This window comes from Oncorhynchus masou, unplaced genomic scaffold (assembly GCF_036934945.1).
Source record: "Oncorhynchus masou masou isolate Uvic2021 unplaced genomic scaffold, UVic_Omas_1.1 unplaced_scaffold_3675, whole genome shotgun sequence".
Lineage (NCBI taxonomy): Eukaryota > Metazoa > Chordata > Actinopteri > Salmoniformes > Salmonidae > Oncorhynchus > Oncorhynchus masou.
In genome coordinates this window covers 16,131-35,706 of record NW_027010077.1, presented here as the reverse complement: position 1 = coordinate 35,706, position 19,576 = coordinate 16,131, and the positions used below count along the sequence as shown (strand labels likewise).

General features: G+C 44.1%; 1 protein-coding gene across 1 annotated transcript; it reads left to right on the top strand.

The window, feature by feature from the left end:
* Positions 1-5,820: 5,820 nt before the first annotated feature.
* Positions 5,821-19,052, top strand: LOC135534618 (dysferlin-like; the record flags this gene model as incomplete). Its single annotated transcript, XM_064961554.1, has 9 exons — positions 5,821-5,975; positions 7,310-7,376; positions 9,461-9,587; positions 9,673-9,776; positions 11,420-11,488; positions 12,756-12,923; positions 15,958-16,062; positions 18,294-18,407; positions 18,875-19,052. Coding segments are annotated over exons 1-9 (1,087 nt in total), but the record flags the coding sequence as incomplete, so codon positions are not given.
* Positions 19,053-19,576: the final 524 nt, after the last annotated feature.

Sequence of the window (19,576 nt, the reverse complement as noted above, 5' to 3'; positions counted from 1 at the left end):
ATTGCTCTAATCTCATGTTATCATGTTGGTTGTTACTCTAATCTCATGTTATCAAATTGGTTATTACTCTAATCTCATGTTATCATGTTGGTTGTTACTCTAATCTCATGTTATCATGTTGGTTGTTACTCTAATCTCATGTTATCATGTTGGTTGTTACTCTAATCTCATGTTATCATGTTGGTTGTTACTCTAATCTCATGTTATCATGTTGGATATTACTCTAATCCATGTTATCATGTTGGTTATTACTCTAATCTCATGTTATCATGTTGGTTATTACTCTAATCTCATGTTATCATGTTGGATATTACTCTAATCTCATGTTATCATGTTGGTTATTACTCTAATCTCATGTTATCATGTTGGTTATTACTCTAATATCATGTTGTTGTGACTCTAATCTCATGTTATCATGTTAGTTATTACTCTAATTTCATGTTATCATGTTGGTTGTTACTCTAATCTCATGTTATCATGTTGGTTATTACTCTTCACCAATACATGAATGAGCTACAGAGATAATAGGCTGGTTCATATTGCGAACAATTTATGATGCTTTTATTAGCCAGAATCACCTACAAAAAGAGCGATCGACTGGCCTTCAATTGAGCGTTTTAACTTCGTTATAGCCTATGTAAAATATAGTTCACAATAACAGGAAACAATGACGTGTCATCACTGAAATTAAAATGAAGATGTTGGTGGAAGCGCTTTTATGCACAAATACTGATATGGTAACCATCATGTCAAAGTCTACATGGAATTCCCCAGCGACATGCTGTGCGGTCTGGAAATCACGCCGTTTATTAGGCTACTGATGAAATGGTGATGATGGTGGATGATGGTGATTATGGTGAATGATGGTGATGATGATGATGGTGTATGATGGTGGATGATGGTGATGATGGTGATGATGGTGATGATGGTGATGATGATGATGATGGATGATGGTGATGATGGTGGATGATGGTGATGATGGTGGATGATGGTGATGATGGTGGATGATGGTGATGATGGTGATGGTGAATGATGATGATGATGGTGGATGATGGTGATGATGGTGATGATGATGATGATGGTGATGATGATGATGGTGGATGATGGTGAATGATGGTGATGATGGTGGATGATGGTGATGATGGTGATGATGATGATGATGGTGATGATGATGATGGTGGATGATGGTGATGATGGTGGATGATGGTGAATGATGGTGAATGATGGTGATGATGATGATGGTGTATGATGGTGGATGATGGTGGATGATGGTGATGATGGTGATGATGATGATGATGGTGATGATGATGATGGTGGATGATGGTGGATGATGGTGAATGATGGTGAATGATGGTGAATGATGGTGATGATGATGATGATGATGATGGTGAATGATGGTGATGATGGTGATGATGGTGATGATGATGATGATGATGGTGAATGATGATGATGATGATGATGATGGTGAATGATGGTGATGATGATGATGATGGTGGATGATGGTGATGATGGTGAATGATGGTGGTGATGGTGAATGATGGTGATGGTGATGATGATGATGGTGAATGATGGTGAATGATGGTGATGATGGTGAATGATGGTGAATGATGGCGAATGAAGGTGATGGTGATGATGGTGAATGATGGTGATGATGGTGAATGATGGTGATGATGGTGAATGATGGTGAATGATGGTGATGATGGTGAATGATGGTGAATGATGGCGAATGAAGGTGATGGTGATGATGGTGAATGATGGTGATGATGGTGAATGATGGTGATGATGGTGATGATGATGGTGAATGATGGTGAATGATGTTGATGATGGTGAATGATGGTGAATGATGGCGAATGAAGGTGATGGTGATGATGGTGAATGATGGTGATGTTGGTGAATGATGGTGATGATGGTGATGTTGGTGAATGATGGTGATGATGGTGATGATGGTGGATGATGGTGATGTTGGTGATGATGGTGATGATGGTGGATGATGGTGGATGATGGTGATGATGGTGATGATGGTGATGGTGATGATGGTGAATGATGGTGATGATGGTGATGATGGTGATGATGGTGATGATGGTGATAATGGTGAATGATGGTGGTGATGGTGAATGATGGTGGATGATGGTGATGATGGTGATGATGGTGATGATGGTGATAATGGTGAATGATGGTGGTGATGGTGAATGATGGTGAATGGTGATGATCAGCATCTACACTTCGGTCCGCAGGTAGTATAACTTTTCATTACATTTCGTTATAGTACAACGGTTTGATTTGTCTAATCTTAGCAATTTCTTCTTAGCTAGCTACATAGCCGTCTTTGTATCAACGACAATTGCATAATTATCGTATTTAGATCGTCCTAGCGTATCTGCCCAGCAGCTAGCTAAACAGCTAGCTAACATCCACTGTCACTAGCACTGTAGAAACTATTACGCAACCTGACGACTCGATTAGCGTAGTGTCAGCTAGCTACACTAGTTATCTTCGCTGTCTTCGTATCCAAGATAATTGTGCAGTTTAGAGTGTGTAGACTTAGAGTGATTATCTTAATTTACAGAGGTTAGCTAGCCAGCTATTTGTCGTCCTTAACGTAGGAAATGCTGCTAGCTAGCTAGCCAACAGCTAGCCAACCTCTACCGAATTGAACTCCAACTACCCGGTCAACATTCCGCGTCGCTCCACAGGTAGTATCACATTTTCATTTCACTTCATTACAGTACAACGGTTTGATTTGTTTGATGTATTAGCCAGCTACATAGCCGTCTTTTGTATCTAAGACAATTGTGTAGTCTAGAGCGATTTTCTAGGTTAGCTGGCCAGCTATTGTCGTTCTTTTAACGTAGCTAGCCAGCTAGCCCCCGAATAGCAGCACTGTAGTAACTATTACAGTACAACGGTTTGTTTTGTTTGATCGTAGCTAGCTAGCTACAGTCGTCTTTGTATCTAAGACAATTGTGTAGCCTAGAGCGATTTTCTAGGTTAGCTGGCCAGCTATTGTCGTTCTTTTAATGTAGCTAGCCAGCTAGCCCCGAATAGCAGCACTGTAGTAACTATTACAGTACAACGGTTTGTTTTTGTTTGATCGTAGCTAGCTAGCTACATAGCCGTCTTTGTATCTAAGACAATTGTGTAGCCTAGAGCGATTTTCTAGGTTAGCTAGCCAGCTATTGTCGTTCTTTTAAGGTAACGTAACGCAATCAACCTGCTAGCTAGCCAGCTAACCCCAGAATAGCAGCACTGTAGAAACTATTACACTCGGCGGAGACGACTTGGTTCGTGTCGTGTCAGCATCACAGCCACTACCAGCTAGCCCTCTCCGACAGTACTGTATCATTTCAATCTCTTTTAGTCAATAAGATTCTTACTACGTAAGCTTAACTTTCTGAACATTCGGGACGTGTAGTCCACTTGTCATTCCAATCTCCTTTGCATTAGCGTAGCCTCTTCTGTACCCTGTCAACTATGTGTCTATCTCCTGTTCTCTCCTCTCTGCAGACCATACAAACGCTCCACCCGCGTGGCCGCGGCCACCTAATCTGAGTGGTCCCCCGCGCACGGCCGTGGGTTCCTGGTCTCCGGTGGCCTCTGGAACTGCCGATCTGCGGCCAACAAGGCAGGTTCATCTCAGCCTATGCTCCCTCCAGTCCCTCGACTTCCTGGCACTGACGGAAACATGGATCACCACAGATAACACTGCTACTCCTACTGCTCTCTCTTCGTCCGCCCCGTGTTCTGCACCCCCGAGCTTCTGGTCAGCGGGGTGGTGGCACCGGGATCCTCATCTCTCCCAAGTGGTCATTCTCTCTCTCTCCCCTCACCCCACCTATCTATCGCCTCCTTTGAATTCCATGCTGTCACAGTTACCAGCCCTTTCAAGCTTATCACTTATCATTTATCGCCCTCCAGGTTCCCTCGGAGAGTTCATCAATGAGCTTGATGCCTTGATAAGCTCCTTTCCTGAGGGTGGCTCACCTCTCACAGTCCTGGCGACTTTAACCTCCCCGTCTACCTTTGACTCATTCCTCTCTGCCTCCTTCTTTCCTCCTCCTCCTCTTTTGACCTCACCCTCTCCCTTCCCCCCTACTCACAAGGCAGGCAATACGCTCAACCTCATCTTTACTAGATGCTGTTCTTCCACTAACCTCATTGCAACTCCCCTCCAAGTCTCCGACCACTATCTTGTATCCTTTTCCCTCTCGCTCTCATCCAACACTTCCCACACTGCCCCTACTCGGATGGTATCACGCCGTCCCAACCTTCGCTCTCTCTCCCCTTCTCTCCTCTTCCATCCTATCATCTCTTCCCTCTGCTCATACCTTCTCAACTTTCTCCTGATTCTGCCTCCTCAACCCTCCTCTCTTCCCTTTCTGCATCCTTTGACTCTCTATGTCCCTATCCTCCAGACGCTCGGTCCTCCCCTCCCGCTCCGTGGCTCGATGACTCATTGCGAGCTCACAGAACAGAGCTCCGGGCAGCCGAGCGGAAATGGAGGAAAGCTCGCCTCCCTGCGGACCTGGCATCCTTTCACTCCCTCCTCTCTACATTTTCCTCCTCTGTCTCTGCTGCTAAAGCCACTTTCTACCACTCTAAATTCAAAGCATCTGCCTCTAACCCTAGGAAGCTCTTTGCCACCTTCTCCCTCCCTCCTGAATCCTCCCCCCCTCCCCCTCCTCCCTCTCTGCAGATGACTTCGTCAACCATTTTGAAAAAAGAGGTCGACGACATCCGATCTCGTTTGCTAAGTCCGGCGATTTCGCTGGTTCTGCTCACACTGCCTACCCCCTGTGCTCTGACCTCTTTCTCCCCTCTCTCTCAGATGAAATCTAGCTTCTTGTAATGACCGGCCGCCCAACAACCTGCCCGCTTGACCCTATCCCCTCCTCTCTTCTCCAGACCATTTCCGGGGACCTTCTCCCTTACCTCACCTCGCTCATCAACTCATCCCTGACCGCTGGCTACGTCCTTCCGTCTTCAAGAGAGCAGAGTTGCACCCTTCTGAAAAAACCTACACTCGATCCCTCCGATGTCAACAACTACAGACCAGTATCCCTTCTTTCTTTTCTCTCCAAAACTCTTGAACGTGCCGTCCTTGGCACAGAATGACCTTCTTGATCCAAATCAGTCAGGTTTCAAGACTAGTCATTCAACTGAGACTGCTCTTCTCTGTATCACGGAGCGCTCCGCACTGCTAAAGCTAACTCTCTCTCCTCTGCTCTCATCCTTCTAGACCTATCGGCTGCCTTTGATACTGTGAACCATCAGATCCTCCTCTCCACCCTCTCCGAGTTGAAAGCATCTCGGCGCGGCCCACGCTTCAGGATTCGTCCTACCTGACAGGTCGCTCCTACCAGGTGGCGTGGCGAGAATCTGTCTCCTGCGCCACGCGCTCTCACCACTGGTGTCCCCCAGGGCTCTGTTCTAGGCCCTCTCCTATTCTCGCTATACACCAAGTCACTTGGCTCTGTCATAACCTCACATGGTCTCTCCTATCATTGCTATGCAGACGACACTGTTAATCTTCTCCTTTCCCCTTCTGATGACCAGGTGGCGAATCGCATCTCTGCATGTCTGGCAGACATATCAGTGTGGATGACGGATCACCACCTCAAGCTGAACCTCGGCAGACGGAGCTGCTCTTCCTCCCGGGGAAGGACTGCCCGTTCCATGATCTCGCCATCACGGTTGACAACTCCATTGTGTCCTCCTCCCAGAGCGCTAAGAACCTTGGCGTGATCCTGGACAACACCCTGTCGTTCTCAACCAACATCATGGCGGTGGCCCGTTCCTGTAGGTTCATGCTCTACAACATCCATGAAGTACGACCCTGCCTCACACAGGAAGACGCGCAGGTCCCTAATCCAGGCACTTGTCATCTCCCGTCTGGATTACTGCAACTCGCTGTTGGCTGGGCTCCCTGCCTGTGCCATTAAGCCCCTACAGCTCATCCAGACGCCGCAGCCCGTCTGGTGTTCAACCTTCCCAAGTTCTCTCACGTCACCCCGCTCCTCCGCTCTCTCCACTGGCTTCCAGTTGGGGAGCTCGCATCCGCTACAAGACCATGGTGCTTGCCTACGGAGCTGTGAGGGGGGGAGCGGCACACGCAGTACCTCCAGGCTCTGATCAGGCCCTACACCCAAGCAAGGGCACTGCGTTCATCCACCTCTGGCCTGCTCGCCTCCTACCATTGAGGAAGTACAGTTCCGCTCAGCCCAGTCAAAACTGTTCGCTGCTCTGGCCCCCCAATGGTGGAACAAACTCCCTCACGCGCCAGGACAGCGGAGTCAATCACCACCTTCCGGAACACCTGAAACCCCACCTCTTCAAGGAATACCTAGGATAGGATAAGTAATCCTTCTCACCACCCCCTTAATGATTTAGATGCACTATTGTAAAGTGGCTGTTCACTGGATGTCAGAAGGTGAATTCACCAATTTGTAAGTCGCTCTGGATAAGATCTGCTAAATGACTTAAATGTTAAATGTAAATGTAATGGTGGTGATGATGCTGGTGATGATGGTGATGATGGTGAATGATGGTGGTGATGGTGAATGATGGTGATGGTGATGATGATGATGATGGTGAATGATGGTGATGATGGTGATGATGGTGCATGATGGTGGTAATGGTGAATGATGGTGGTGATGGTGATGATGGTGATGGTGATGATGATGGTGAATGATGGTGATGATGGTGATGATGGTGCATGATGATGGTGATGATGGTGATGATGGTGATGATGGCGGATGATGGTGATGATGATGGTGGATGATGGTGATGACGGTGATGATGGTGATGATGGTGGTGATGGTGATGATGATGATGATGTGATGATGGTGATGATGATGGTGATGATGATGATGGTGATGATGATGATGGTGAACTTCACACAGTGGTGAAAGTGTGTGCACGGTGATGAGCTTTGCTCTTTTCAATAAATATTGCAGGGTTTGATTTGGGTGGCATGATAATCGATGCTGATGTTTGACAAATAAAAATAATCTCGCTCTTTTATCTAGATTATAATATCATCATGTAGGCTCTAGACAACAGCGCGTGCCAATACCATTTATTTTGGGTGAGAAAATCCTCAGTAAAGTTGAAAATGAGATGGAAACCCATTTATCTTGTATTTTCTTAGTTGGTACATGTGTATTTTAACCTCAAAATGTATTTTGATGGAACAAGTTGCAATCATATCAAATCATTCATTATCAATGTCCTAATAATTTCAAGGTAATTCAGCTGTACTATCAGCCATAAGTAGGAAGTACTCATTCTCACAATTCTCTTTTTCCTTTAGGACACGCCTTCTTGAAGAGAGTGGCTCCTCCTCTCTGACCCTGACGACCTCTCGGCCGGGGCCAAAGGTTATCTGAAGGTTAGCCTCTTCGTATTGGCTGCGACGAAGCTCAGTGAGTCATGATTCAATTGCCAATATTGTTGAGTTGATCTCGGTATCTGTTGGATTATTAGTCTCTGATCTCGTTTGGATTATTAATGATCTCTAATCTCTTTGATTAGCTAATGATCTCTAATCTCTTTTGGATTATTAATGATCTCTAATCTCTTCTGGATTATTAATGATCTCTAATCTGTTTTGGATTATTAATGATCTCTAATCTGTTTAGGATTATTATATACAATGCTATCTGTCTCATATCTGTCCACTTGGTTCTCTCTGTGTCTCGCCATCTATTTTTTTCTAGTATATATTAATATAATATATATTAAGTGTTTATGCATCTGTTCCGATATACAGTACCATTCAAAGTTTGGACACACCTATAATTCTCGGGTTTTTCTTTATTTCATGTTAGAATAGTAGTGAAGCCATTGAAACTATGAAATAACACATATGGAATCATGTAGTAACCAAAAAAAGTGTTAAACACATCAAAATATATTTTAGACTTGAGATTCTTCAAAGTAGCCACCGTTTGCCTTGATGACAGCTTTGCACACTCTTGGTATTCTCTCAACCAGCTACACCTGGAATGCTTTTACAACCGTCTTGAAGCAGTTCCCACATATGCTGAGCACTGCTGCTTTTCCTTCACTGCACGGTCCAAACCATCTCAATAGTGTGATTGTGGAGGCCAGGTCATCTGATGCAGCACTCCGTCACTGTCCTTCTTGGTCAAATAGCCCTTACTCAGCCTGGAGGTGTGTTTTGGGTCATTGTCCTGTTGAAAAATAAATGATAGTCCCACTAAGTGCAAACCAGATGGGATGGCGTATCGCTGCAGAATGCTGTGGTAGCAATGCTGGTTAAGTGCGCCTTGAATTCTAAATAAATCACAGACAATGTCACCAGCAAAGCGCCATCCCACCTCCTCCTCGTCCATGCATCACGGTGGGAACCACACATGTGGAGATCTTCTGTTCACCTACTCTGTGTCTCACTAAGACACGGCGGTTGGCACCAAAAATCTCAAATTTGGACTCACCAGACCAAAGGACAGATTTCCACTGGTCTAATGCCCATTGCTCGTGTTTCGTGGTCCAAGCAAGTCTCTTCTTCTTATTGGTGTCCTTTAGAAGTGGTTTCTTTGCAGCAATTCGACCATGAAGGCCTGATTCACACAGTCTCCTCTGAACAGTTGATGTTGAGATGTGTCTGTTACTTAAACTCTGTGAAGCATTTATTTGGCCTGCAATTTCTGGTTGGTAAGGCTGGTAACTCTAAAGAACTCATACTCTGCAGCAGAGGTAACTCTGCATTTTCCTTTCCTGTGGCGGTCCTCGTGAGAGCCAGTTTCATCATAGCGCTTGATGGTTTTTGTGACTGCACTTGAAGAAACTTTCAAAGTCTTTGACATTTTCCGGATTGACTGACCTTCATGTCTTAATAATGTAATGATGGACTGTCATTTCTCTTTGCTTATCTGAGCTGTTCCTGCGATAATATGGACTTGATCTTTTACCAAATAGGGCTTTTCTGTATACCACTCCTACCTTGTCACAGTTCCGTCTGTAATAAAGCTCTTAGAGGGGAACAACTAATTATAACTCTTTCTCTCTCTCTCTGTCTCTCTTTCTCTGTTTCTCTGTCTCTCTCTGTCTATCTCTGACTCTTTCTCTGTCCCTCTCTCTCTCTGTCTCTGTCTCTGTCTCTGTCCCCCTCTCTCTCTCTCTCTCTCTCTCTGTCTCTGTCTCTGTCCCCCTCTCTCTTTCTCTGTCTCTGTCTCTCTCTTTCTCTCTGTCTATGTCTCTCTGTCCCTCTCTCTCTCTCTCTCTCTCTCTCTCTCTCGTCTCTCTCTCTCTCTGACCCTCTCTCTCTTTCTGTCCCTCACTCTGTCCCTCTCTCTCTCTCTCTCTGTCCCCCTCTCTCTCTCTGTCCCCCTCTCTCTCTCTGTCCCTTTCTCTCTCTCTCTCTGTCTCTCTATCTCTCTCTCTCTCTCTCTGTCCCTCTCTCTCTCTCTCTGTCCCTCTCTCTCTCTCTCTCTCCCAGGTGGATAGGAAGGAGGGAGTGGTGGATAAGGAGGATATAGAGGGGAACCTGTTGCGTCCTGCTGGACTCACACTCAGAGGAGCCATCTTCACACTCAAAGTATTCAGAGCTGAGGACCTGCCTCAAAGTGAGTGTGTATGTTTGTTCCTCTCATAATGTAGGAAATATGTGTTTGCGTGATATTGTTAACAATAAAATAATTTTCTTCACAGTGGACGATGCCTTTATGGATGGGATGAGACAGGTCCTGGGATTCGACAGCAACAGGAAGAACCTGGTTGACCCCTTAGTTGAAGTCAACTTCGCTGGAAAAACGGTAAACACACACATGCTGGCAAACCTGTGTGACACACAGACTTAAATTAAACATACTAAACTACACAGACACTAACTACACAGACACTAACTACACAGGCACTAAATACACAGACACCCACTAACTACAGACACTAACTACACAGGCACTCACGACAGAGAAACAATACAGACACTAACTACATAGACACTACACTTCACAGACACTAAACTACCCAGACACTAAACTACACAGACACTACACTTAAACTAAACTACACAGACACTAAACTACCCAGACACTAAACTACCCAGACACTAACCTACACAGACACTAGACTTAAACTAAACTACCCAGACACTAAACTACACAGGCACTAAACTACACAGACACTACACTTAAACTAAACTACCCAGACACTAAACTACCCAGGCACTAAACTACACAGACACTAAACTACACAGGCACTAAACCACACAGACTCTAAACTACCCAGACACTAAACTACCCAGACACTAAACTACCCAGACACTAAACTACACAGGCACTAAACTACACAGACACTAAACTACACAGACACTACACTTAAACTAAACTACCCAGACACTAAACTACCCAGACACTAAACTACCCAGGCACTAAACTACCCAGGCACTAAACTACCCCGGCACTAAACTACCCAGACACTAAACTACCCAGACACTAAACTACACAGGCACTAAACTACACAGACACTAGACTTAAACTAAACTACCCAGACACTAAACAGGCACTAAACTACACAGACACTACACTTAAACTAAACTACCCAGACACTAAACTACCAAGACACTAAACTACCCAGACACTAAACTACACAGGCACTAAACTACACAGACACTACACTTAAACTAAACTACCCAGACACTAAACTACCCAGACACTAAACTACCCAGGCACTAAACTACCCAGACACTAAACTACACAGACAGTAGACTTAAACTAAACTACCCAGACACTACACTTAAACTAAACTACCCAGACACTAAACTACACAGGCACTAAACTACACAGACACTACACTTAAACTAAACTACCCAGACACTATACCCAGACACTAAACTACCCAGGCACTAAACTACCCAGGCACTAAACTACCCAGGCACTAAATTACCCAGACACTAAATTACCCCAGACACTAAACTACACAGGCACTAAACTACACAGACACTAGACTTAATCTAAAACTACCCAGACACTAAACAGAGCATAAACTACACAGACACTACACTTAAGCTAAACTACTGAACCACTAAACTACCCAGACACTCAAACTACCAGACACTAAACTACACAGGCACTAAACTACCCAGACACTAAACTACCCAGACTCTAAACTACACAGGCACTAAACTACACAGACACTACACTCAAACTAAACTACTGACTACTCACATACACAGACACTAAACTATGGGCACTAAACTACCCAGACACTAAACTACACAGACACTAAACTACACAGGCACTAAACTACACAGACACTACACTTAAACTAAACCACACAGGCACTAAACCACACAGGCACTAAACCACACAGACACTAAACTACCCAGACACTAAACTACACAGACAATAAACTACACCCATTTTCACATTTCCATGTTTTCATTCCATCCTTCCAGATGTGCAGTAAGATCATGGAGAAGAATGCCAACCCTCAGTGGAATCAAAGCCTGGCCATGCCCATACGGGTATATATGATATACATCTAGCAATTAATACTACTATTATATAATATACAGTGGGGAGTACAAGTATTTGATACACTGCCGATTTTGCAGGTTTTCCTACTTACAAAGCATGTAGAGGTCTGTAAATTATTTTATCATTGGTACACTTCAACTGTGAGAGACGGAATCTAAAACAAAAATCCAGAAAATCACTTTGCATGATTTTTATGTAAATAATTAGCATTTTATTGCATGACATAAGTATTTGATACATCAGAAAAGCAGAACTTAATATTTGGTACAGAAACCTGTGTTTGCAATTACAGAGATCATACGTTTCCTGTAGTTCTTGACCAGGTTTGCACACACTGCAGCAGGGATTTTGGCCCACTCCTCCATACAGACCTTCTCCAGATCCTTCAGGTTTCGGGGCTGTCGCTGGGCAATACGGACATTCAGCTCCAAAGATATTCTATTGGGTTCAGGTCTGGAGACTGGCTTGGCCACTCCGGGACCTTGAGATGCTTCTTACGGAGCCACTCCTTAGTTGCCCTGGTTGTGTGTTCGGGTCGTTGTCATGCTGGAAGACCCAGCCACGACCCATCTTCAATGCTTTTACTGAGGGAAGGAGGTTGTTGGCCAAGATCTCACGATACATGGCCCCATCCATCCTCCCTCAATACGGTGCAGCCGTCCTGTCCCCTTTGCAGAAAAAGCATCCCCAAAGAATGATGTTTGATTGACCGTCATCTTGGACTTCTTCCGTTTTCTAATAATTGAGCCAACAGTCATTGCCTTCTCAACAAGCTGCTTGCCTATTGTCCTGTAGCCCATCCCAGCCTTGTGCAGGTCCACAATGTATCCCTGATGTCCTTACACAGCTCTCTGGTCTTGGCCATCATGAGAGAGGTTGAGTCTGTTTGATTGAGTGTGTGTACAGGTGTCTTTATACAGGTAACGAGTTCAAACAGGTGCAGTTAATACAGGTAATGAGTGGAGGACAGGAGGGCTTCTTAAAGGAAAACTAACAGGTCTGTGAGAGCCGGAGTTCTTACTGGTTGGTAGGTGATCAAATACTTATGTCATGCAATAAAATGCTAATTAATTACTTAAAAATCATACAATGTGATTTTCTGCATTTTTGTTTTAGATTCCGTCTCGCACAGTTGAGTGAACCTATGATAACAATGACATGCTTTGTAAAGTAGGAAAAGCTGCAAAAATCGGCAGTGTATCAAATACTTGTTCTCCCAGTCCTCCTACGAACCCTTTACTCTTCTTCTCCCAGTTTCCCTCCATGTGTGAAAAGATGAGGGTTCGTGTCCTGGACTGGGACCGAGCCAGCCACAATGATGTCATCGGGACCGCCCATCTCTCCATGTCTAAGATCTCTGCCCCGGGAGGAGCGATAGAGGGTGAGCCACTGATCTCGACTGGTTTGGACTGGTTTGGACTGGTTTGGACTGGTATGGACTGGTATGGACTGGGTCTGGACTGGTTTGGACTGGTTTGAGTGGTTTGTGACACTGGTTTGGACTGGTCTGGACTGGTCTGGACTGGTTTGGACTGGTTTGGACTGGTCTGGACTGGTTTGGACTGGTTTGAGTGGTTTGTGACACTTGTTTGGACTGGTTTGGACTGGTTTGGACTGGTTTGGACTGGTTTGAACTGGTTTGAGTGGTTTGTGACACTGGTCTGCACTAGTCTTAACTGACTGGTTTGACAATTGGTGTTTGCTGGTTTGGACTGGTTTTTCCACTTGAGCACTGGTCTGGACTGGTTTTGGTCGTGGCTGTTATAGCAAAGTACTGCAGTAGCATGGAAGGGCAATGAACTAACATCGTTCCATTTGTTGTTTCATACTGGCACTTACGATGATTCACCTCAGCTATTGATACCCATAGTATTGATCAATATTGATATCAGCTATTGATACCCATAGTATTGATCAATATTGATATCAGCTATTAATACCCATAGTATTGATCAATATTGATATCAGCTATTAATACCCATAGTATTGATCAATATTGATATCAGCTATTAATACCCATAGTATTGATCAATATTGATATCAGCTATTAATACCCATAGTATTGATCAATATTGATATCAGCTATTAATACCCATAGTATTGATCAATATTGATATCAGCTATTAATACCCATAGTATTGATCAATATAATATTGATATCAGCTATTAATACCCATAGTATTGATCAATATTGATATCAGCTATTAATACCCATAGTATTGATTAATATAATATTGATATCAGCTATTGATACCCATAGTATTGATTCATATTGATATCAGCTATTAATACCCATAGTATTGATCAATATAATATTGATATCAGCTATTAATACCCATAGTATTGATTAATATAATATTGATATCAGCTATTAATACCCATAGTATTGATTAATATAATATTGATATCAGCTATTTATACCCATAGTATTGATTAATATAATACTGATATCAGCTATTAATACCCATAGTATTGATCAATATTGATATCAGCTATTAATACCCATAGTAATGATTATCATAATATTAATATCAGCTATTCATACCAATAGTTGATCAATACTGATATCAGCTATCAATTCCCATAGTTGATCAACACTGATATCAGCTATCAATTCCCATAGTTGATCAACACTGATATCAGCTATCAATTCCCATAGTCGATTAACACTGATATCAGCTATCAATTCCCATAGTTGATCAACACTGATATCAGCTATCAATTCCCATAGTATTGATTAATTAACACTGATATCAGCTATCATACCCATAGTTGATGAATATAATATTGATCTCAGCTACCAATTCCCATAGTTGATCAACACTGATATCAGCTATCAATACCTAGTCGATTAACACTGATATCAGCTATCAATTCCCATAGTTGATCAACACTGATATCAGCTATCAATTCCCATAGTGGATTAACACTGATATCAGCTATCAATTCCCATAGTCGATTAACACTGATATCAGCTATCAATTCCCATAGTCGATCAACACTGATATCAGCTAGCAATACCCATAATATTGATTATCATAATATTAATATCAGCTACCAATACCCATAGTTGATGAATATAATATTGATCTCAGCTACGAATACCCTTTAATACCCTCCTTGGTGCGATGCATGGATTGGTTTTGGTTTCCTTTGTCTAGTTGGTTGAGCCACAGTGAGCATTGTGTTAGTAGGACTTCCTTCAGGGCTTCCTGTATGGTAGTGTGTGTTGGTAGGACTTCCTGTATGGTAGTGTGTGTTGGCAGGACTTCCTGTATGGTAGTGTGTGTTAGTAGGACTTCCTTCAGGACTTCCTGTATGGTAGTGTGTGTTGGCAGGACTTCCTGTATGGTAGTGTGTGTTGGTAGGACTTCGTTCAGGACTTCCTGTATGGTAGTGTGTGTTGGTAGGACTTCCTGTATGGTAGTGTGTGTTGGTAGGACTTCCTGTATGGTAGTGTGTGTTGGTAGGACTTCCTTCAGGACTTCCTGTATGGTAGTGTGTGTTAGTAGGACTTCCTTCAGGACTTCCTGTATGGTAGTGTGTTTTGGTAGGACTTCCTGTATGGTAGTGTGTTGAAGGACTTCCTGGCATGGTAGTGTGTGTTGGTAGTAGGACTTCCTTCAGGACTTCCTGTATGGTAGTGTGTGTTGGCAGGACTTCCTGTATGGTAGTGTGTGTTGGTAGGACTTCCTTCAGGACTTCCTGTATGGTAGTGTGTGTTTGGTAGGACTTCCTGTACGGTAGTGTGTGTTAGTAGGACTTCCTTCAGGACTTCCTGTATGGTAGTGTGTGTTGGCAGGACTTCCTGTATGGTAGTGTGTGTTGGTAGGACTTCCTTCAGGACTTCCTGTATGGTAGTGTGTGTTGGTAGGACTTCCTGTTCCTGTATGGTAGTGTGTTGGTAGGACTTCCTTCAGGACTTCCTGAACTAGTTCTGTCTCTGTCCTAATGTCTCCTATCATCTCCCTCTGCATTCAGATGAATTGGTCCCAAGGAACCTTCAAAGTTTCAGTACGTCTTGTATCTTATTTTCCATGTCTCCATGTTTGATCCACCCTGTACCAATAGATCCAGCATGTTACTGAACCAAGGTTCTTACACGTCGACCTCTGTTTCCATCATGACTGTCAAGTTTGTTGTCTTTCTATTGATCCCAATCTGTTAGTGGTGAAACTAAAACATCCCTCCATGTTGTGTCTGTAGTGGATGAAGTTTGGTTTCTTTTAATGGATCCCAATCTGTTAGTGGTGAAACTAAAACATCCCTCCATGTTGTGTCTGTAGTGGATGACGGTTTCCTTTAATGGATCCCAATCTGTTAGTGGTGAAACTAAAACATCCCCTCCATGTTGTGTCTGTAGTGGATGACGGTTTCCTTTAATTGATCCCAACCTGTATTGTAATGGGTGAAAACTAAAACATCCCCTCCATGTTGGGTCTGTAGTGGATGACAGTCTGGGTTCCTGCCGACCTTTGGCCCCTGCTACGTCAACCTTTACGGAAGCCTCAGGGAGTTCACCGCCTTCAACGACCCCCACGAGGCTCTCAACTTGGGCAAGGTAATTGATTGATTGGTTAATGGGTTGATTGATTGGTTGATTGATTCATTAAGGTAATCCCTCGAGCAAACAGCAACAGCGATACATCTTTGGGAAGTTTGATGAACAATCTGTTGAATGATGAGCTGAAATTGGCATCACTTGTCTAACTTCTTTTAATAACCTGTTAAGGCTAGGGACAATACTGCCCCTTTGGATGAATTGCGTCAGTGCAAGAGAGGAGAAGGAGGGATAATATAGCATCCTATATTACTCTTTCTCCCCTCTCTCGCTTTTGCTCTCTCTCTCGTTCTCTCTCTCGTTCTCTCTCTCTCTCTCTCTCTCTCTCTCTGACTCTCTTCTCGCGTTCTTGCTCTCTCTGTCTCTCTCTCTCTCTCTCTCTCTCACTCTGTCTCTCTCTCACTCTCTCATGCTCTCTCTCACTCTCTCCCTTTCTCTTTCCGTTTCAATTTCAATTCAATTCAGTTCAAGAAGCTTTGTTGGCATGGGAAAGATATTTGTATATTGCCAAAGCAAATGAAGTAGATAATAAATAAAAGTGAAATAAACAATACAAATTAACAGTATACATTACACTCACAAAAGTTCCAAAAGAATAAAGACATTACAAATATTATTTATATATATATCATATTATTTATATATACAGTGTTGTAACAATGTACAAATAGTTAAAGTACAAAAGGGAAAATAAATAAGCATAAATATGGGTTGTATTTACAATGGTGTTTGTTCATCACTGGTTGTCCTTTTCTTGTGGCAACAGATCACAAATCTTGCTGCTGTGATGTCACACTGTGGTATTTCACCCAGTAGATATGGGAGTTTATCAAAATTGGGTTTGTTTTCAAATTCTTTGTAGATCTGTGTAATCATGTGTCTCTAATATGATCATACATTGGGCAGGAGAGGTTAGGAAGTGCGGCTCAGTTTTCACCTCATTTTGTGGGCAGTGAGCACATAGCATACGACTGCTGGCTTGCCTCTGAAGCTAAGCAGGGTTTGTCCTGAGTTGGTCCCTGGATGAGAGACCAGATGCTGCTAGAAGTGGTGTTGGAGGGCCAGTAGGAGGCACTCTTTCCTCTGGTCTAAAAAAAAAAATTAGCCCGATGCCCCAGGACAGTGATTTTAGAGTGTTGTCTTTCGAATGGGATGTTAAACGGGTGTCCTGACTCTCTGAGGTCATTAAAGATCCCATGGCACTTATCGTAAGAGTAGGGGTGTCCCTGGTGTCCTGAACCCCAGTGTCCTGGCTAAATTCCCAATCTGGCCACCTAATTAATCCCCAGTTTACAATTGGCTCATTCATCCCTGTAACTCCAGGTCGTTGCTGCAAATGAGAATCTCAGTCAACTTACCTGGTAAAATAAATAAATGTCTTGTATTTTCTTGAGAGCCAGGTCTGCCCTACGTCGTCCTTTCTCAATAGCAAGGCTATGCTCACTGAGTCTGTACATAGTCAAAGCTTTCCTAAAGTTTGGGTCAGTCACAGTGGTCAGGTATTCTGCCGCTGTGTACTCTCTGTTTAGGGCCAAAGAGCATTCCAGTTTGCTAAGTTTCTTAATTACTTGACACATTGGTAAGAATTAAATATCTTCTCCAGGTTCATCTGTCTGTAGGTGATGGCTTTCTAATGGAAGGTTTGTGAATCTCTCTCACCCCTGCTCTCTCTTTCCATCTCCATCTCTCTCTCTGTCTCTCTTTCTCTTTCTCTCCATCTCTCTCTCTGTCTCTTTCTCCATATCTCTCTCTCTGTCTCTTTCTCCATCTCTTTCTCTCTGTCTCTCTCTCTCTCTCTCTCTCTCTCTTCTCTCTCCCTCTCTATGTCTCTCTCTCTTTCTCTCTCTTCTCCTCTGTCTCTCTCTATCTCTCTCTCTTTCTCTCCATCTCTCTCTCGCATCTCTCTCCCCTCTCTCTCTCTCTCTCCATCTCTCTCTGTCTCTTTCTCCATCTCTCTCTCTCTCTCCTCCTTCTCCTCCCCCTATCTCTCTCTCTCTCTCTCTCTCTCTCTCCCTCTATCTCTCCCCATCTATCTCTGCTCTCTCTCCATCTCTCCTTCTGTCTCCTCTCTCTCTCTCTTCTCTCCCCCCTCTATCTCTCTCTCCTCCATCTCTCTCTCCCCCCTCTCTCTCCATCTCCCTCTCTCTGTCTCCATCTCTCTCCCCTCTCTCTCTCTCCCCTTTTCTCTCCATCTCTCTCCCCCTCTCTCTCTCCCCCTCTCTCTCATCCAGGGTGAGGGAGTAGCGTATCGTGGTCGTGTTCTGATGGAGCTCAGTACCAAGCTGGTGGACACGGTGCAGGCCAGTGTAGAAGACATAACCAACGATGACCTATTGGTGGTACAGGTGAGAGGGTTCAGGATTTAAGTCAGAGTTTAGAGGCTACTTAATCAGACTCATCAGAAGAGCGACTTTGACAGACCATTGCTTGTTTTGACTTTTCTCCTCTCTTCTCCTTTCCTCTCCTCTTTCTCTCCTCCTCCTCTCCTTCTCCTTTTCCTCTCATCTCCCTATCCATCCTCTCCCCTTCCCTCCTCTCCCAATCCCTCCTCTCCCCATCCCTCCTCTCCCCATCCTCTCCTCTCCCTCTCCTCTCCTCTCCTCTCCTCTCCTCTCCTCTCCCCTCTCCTCTCCTCTCCTCTCCTCTCCTCTCCTCTCCTCCTCCTCTCCCCTCCCTCTCCTATCACTCCTCCTCTCCTCTCCCTATCCCTCCTCTCCTCTCCCTCTCCCTCTCCCTCTCCTCTCCTCTCCCTCTCCCTCTCCTCTCTCCTCTCCTCTCCTCTCCTCTCCTCTCCTCTCCTCTCCTCTCCCAGAAATTCATGCGTAAGAGAAAGTATTCTCTCTTTGCGTCATTCTACTCCGCCACGCTCCTCCAGGACGTTGACGACGCGATACAGTTTGAGGTCAGCATCGGTAACTACGGTAACAAGTTTGACAACACCTGTCTTCCTCTGGCTTCAACGACGCAGTTCAGCCGAGCTGTGTTCGACGGTGAGTCACAGCGCCATCTGGTGGACAGAGCTAGTTGGTACAGATACAATTCTACAATTGTAAAGTCTACTCTTTATTGATCGTTTGATTACTGTGAATTATAAAAACAGGTGAATTTAGATTTAGCTAAATAATGTGACCAGTAGATTTTTTTCATTTGACAGAAGACATAGAATGTTGTTAGCCGTGTCAAACGCGTGTCTCTTAACAGACTGTCTCTCAGGTTGTCACTACTATACTACCTGTCGTGGGGTAACAGAACGTGTCTCAGGTTGTCACTACTATACTACCTGTCGTGGGGTAACAGACTGTCTCTCAGGTTGTCACTACTATACTACCTGTCGTGGGGTAACAGACTGTCTCAGGTTGTCACTACTATACTACCTGTCGTGGGGTAACAGACTGTCTCTCAGGTTGTCACTACTATACTACCTGTCGTGGGGTAACAGACTGTCTCTCAGGTTGTCACTACTATACTACCTGTCGTGGGGTAACAGACTGTCTCTCAGGTTGTCACTACTATA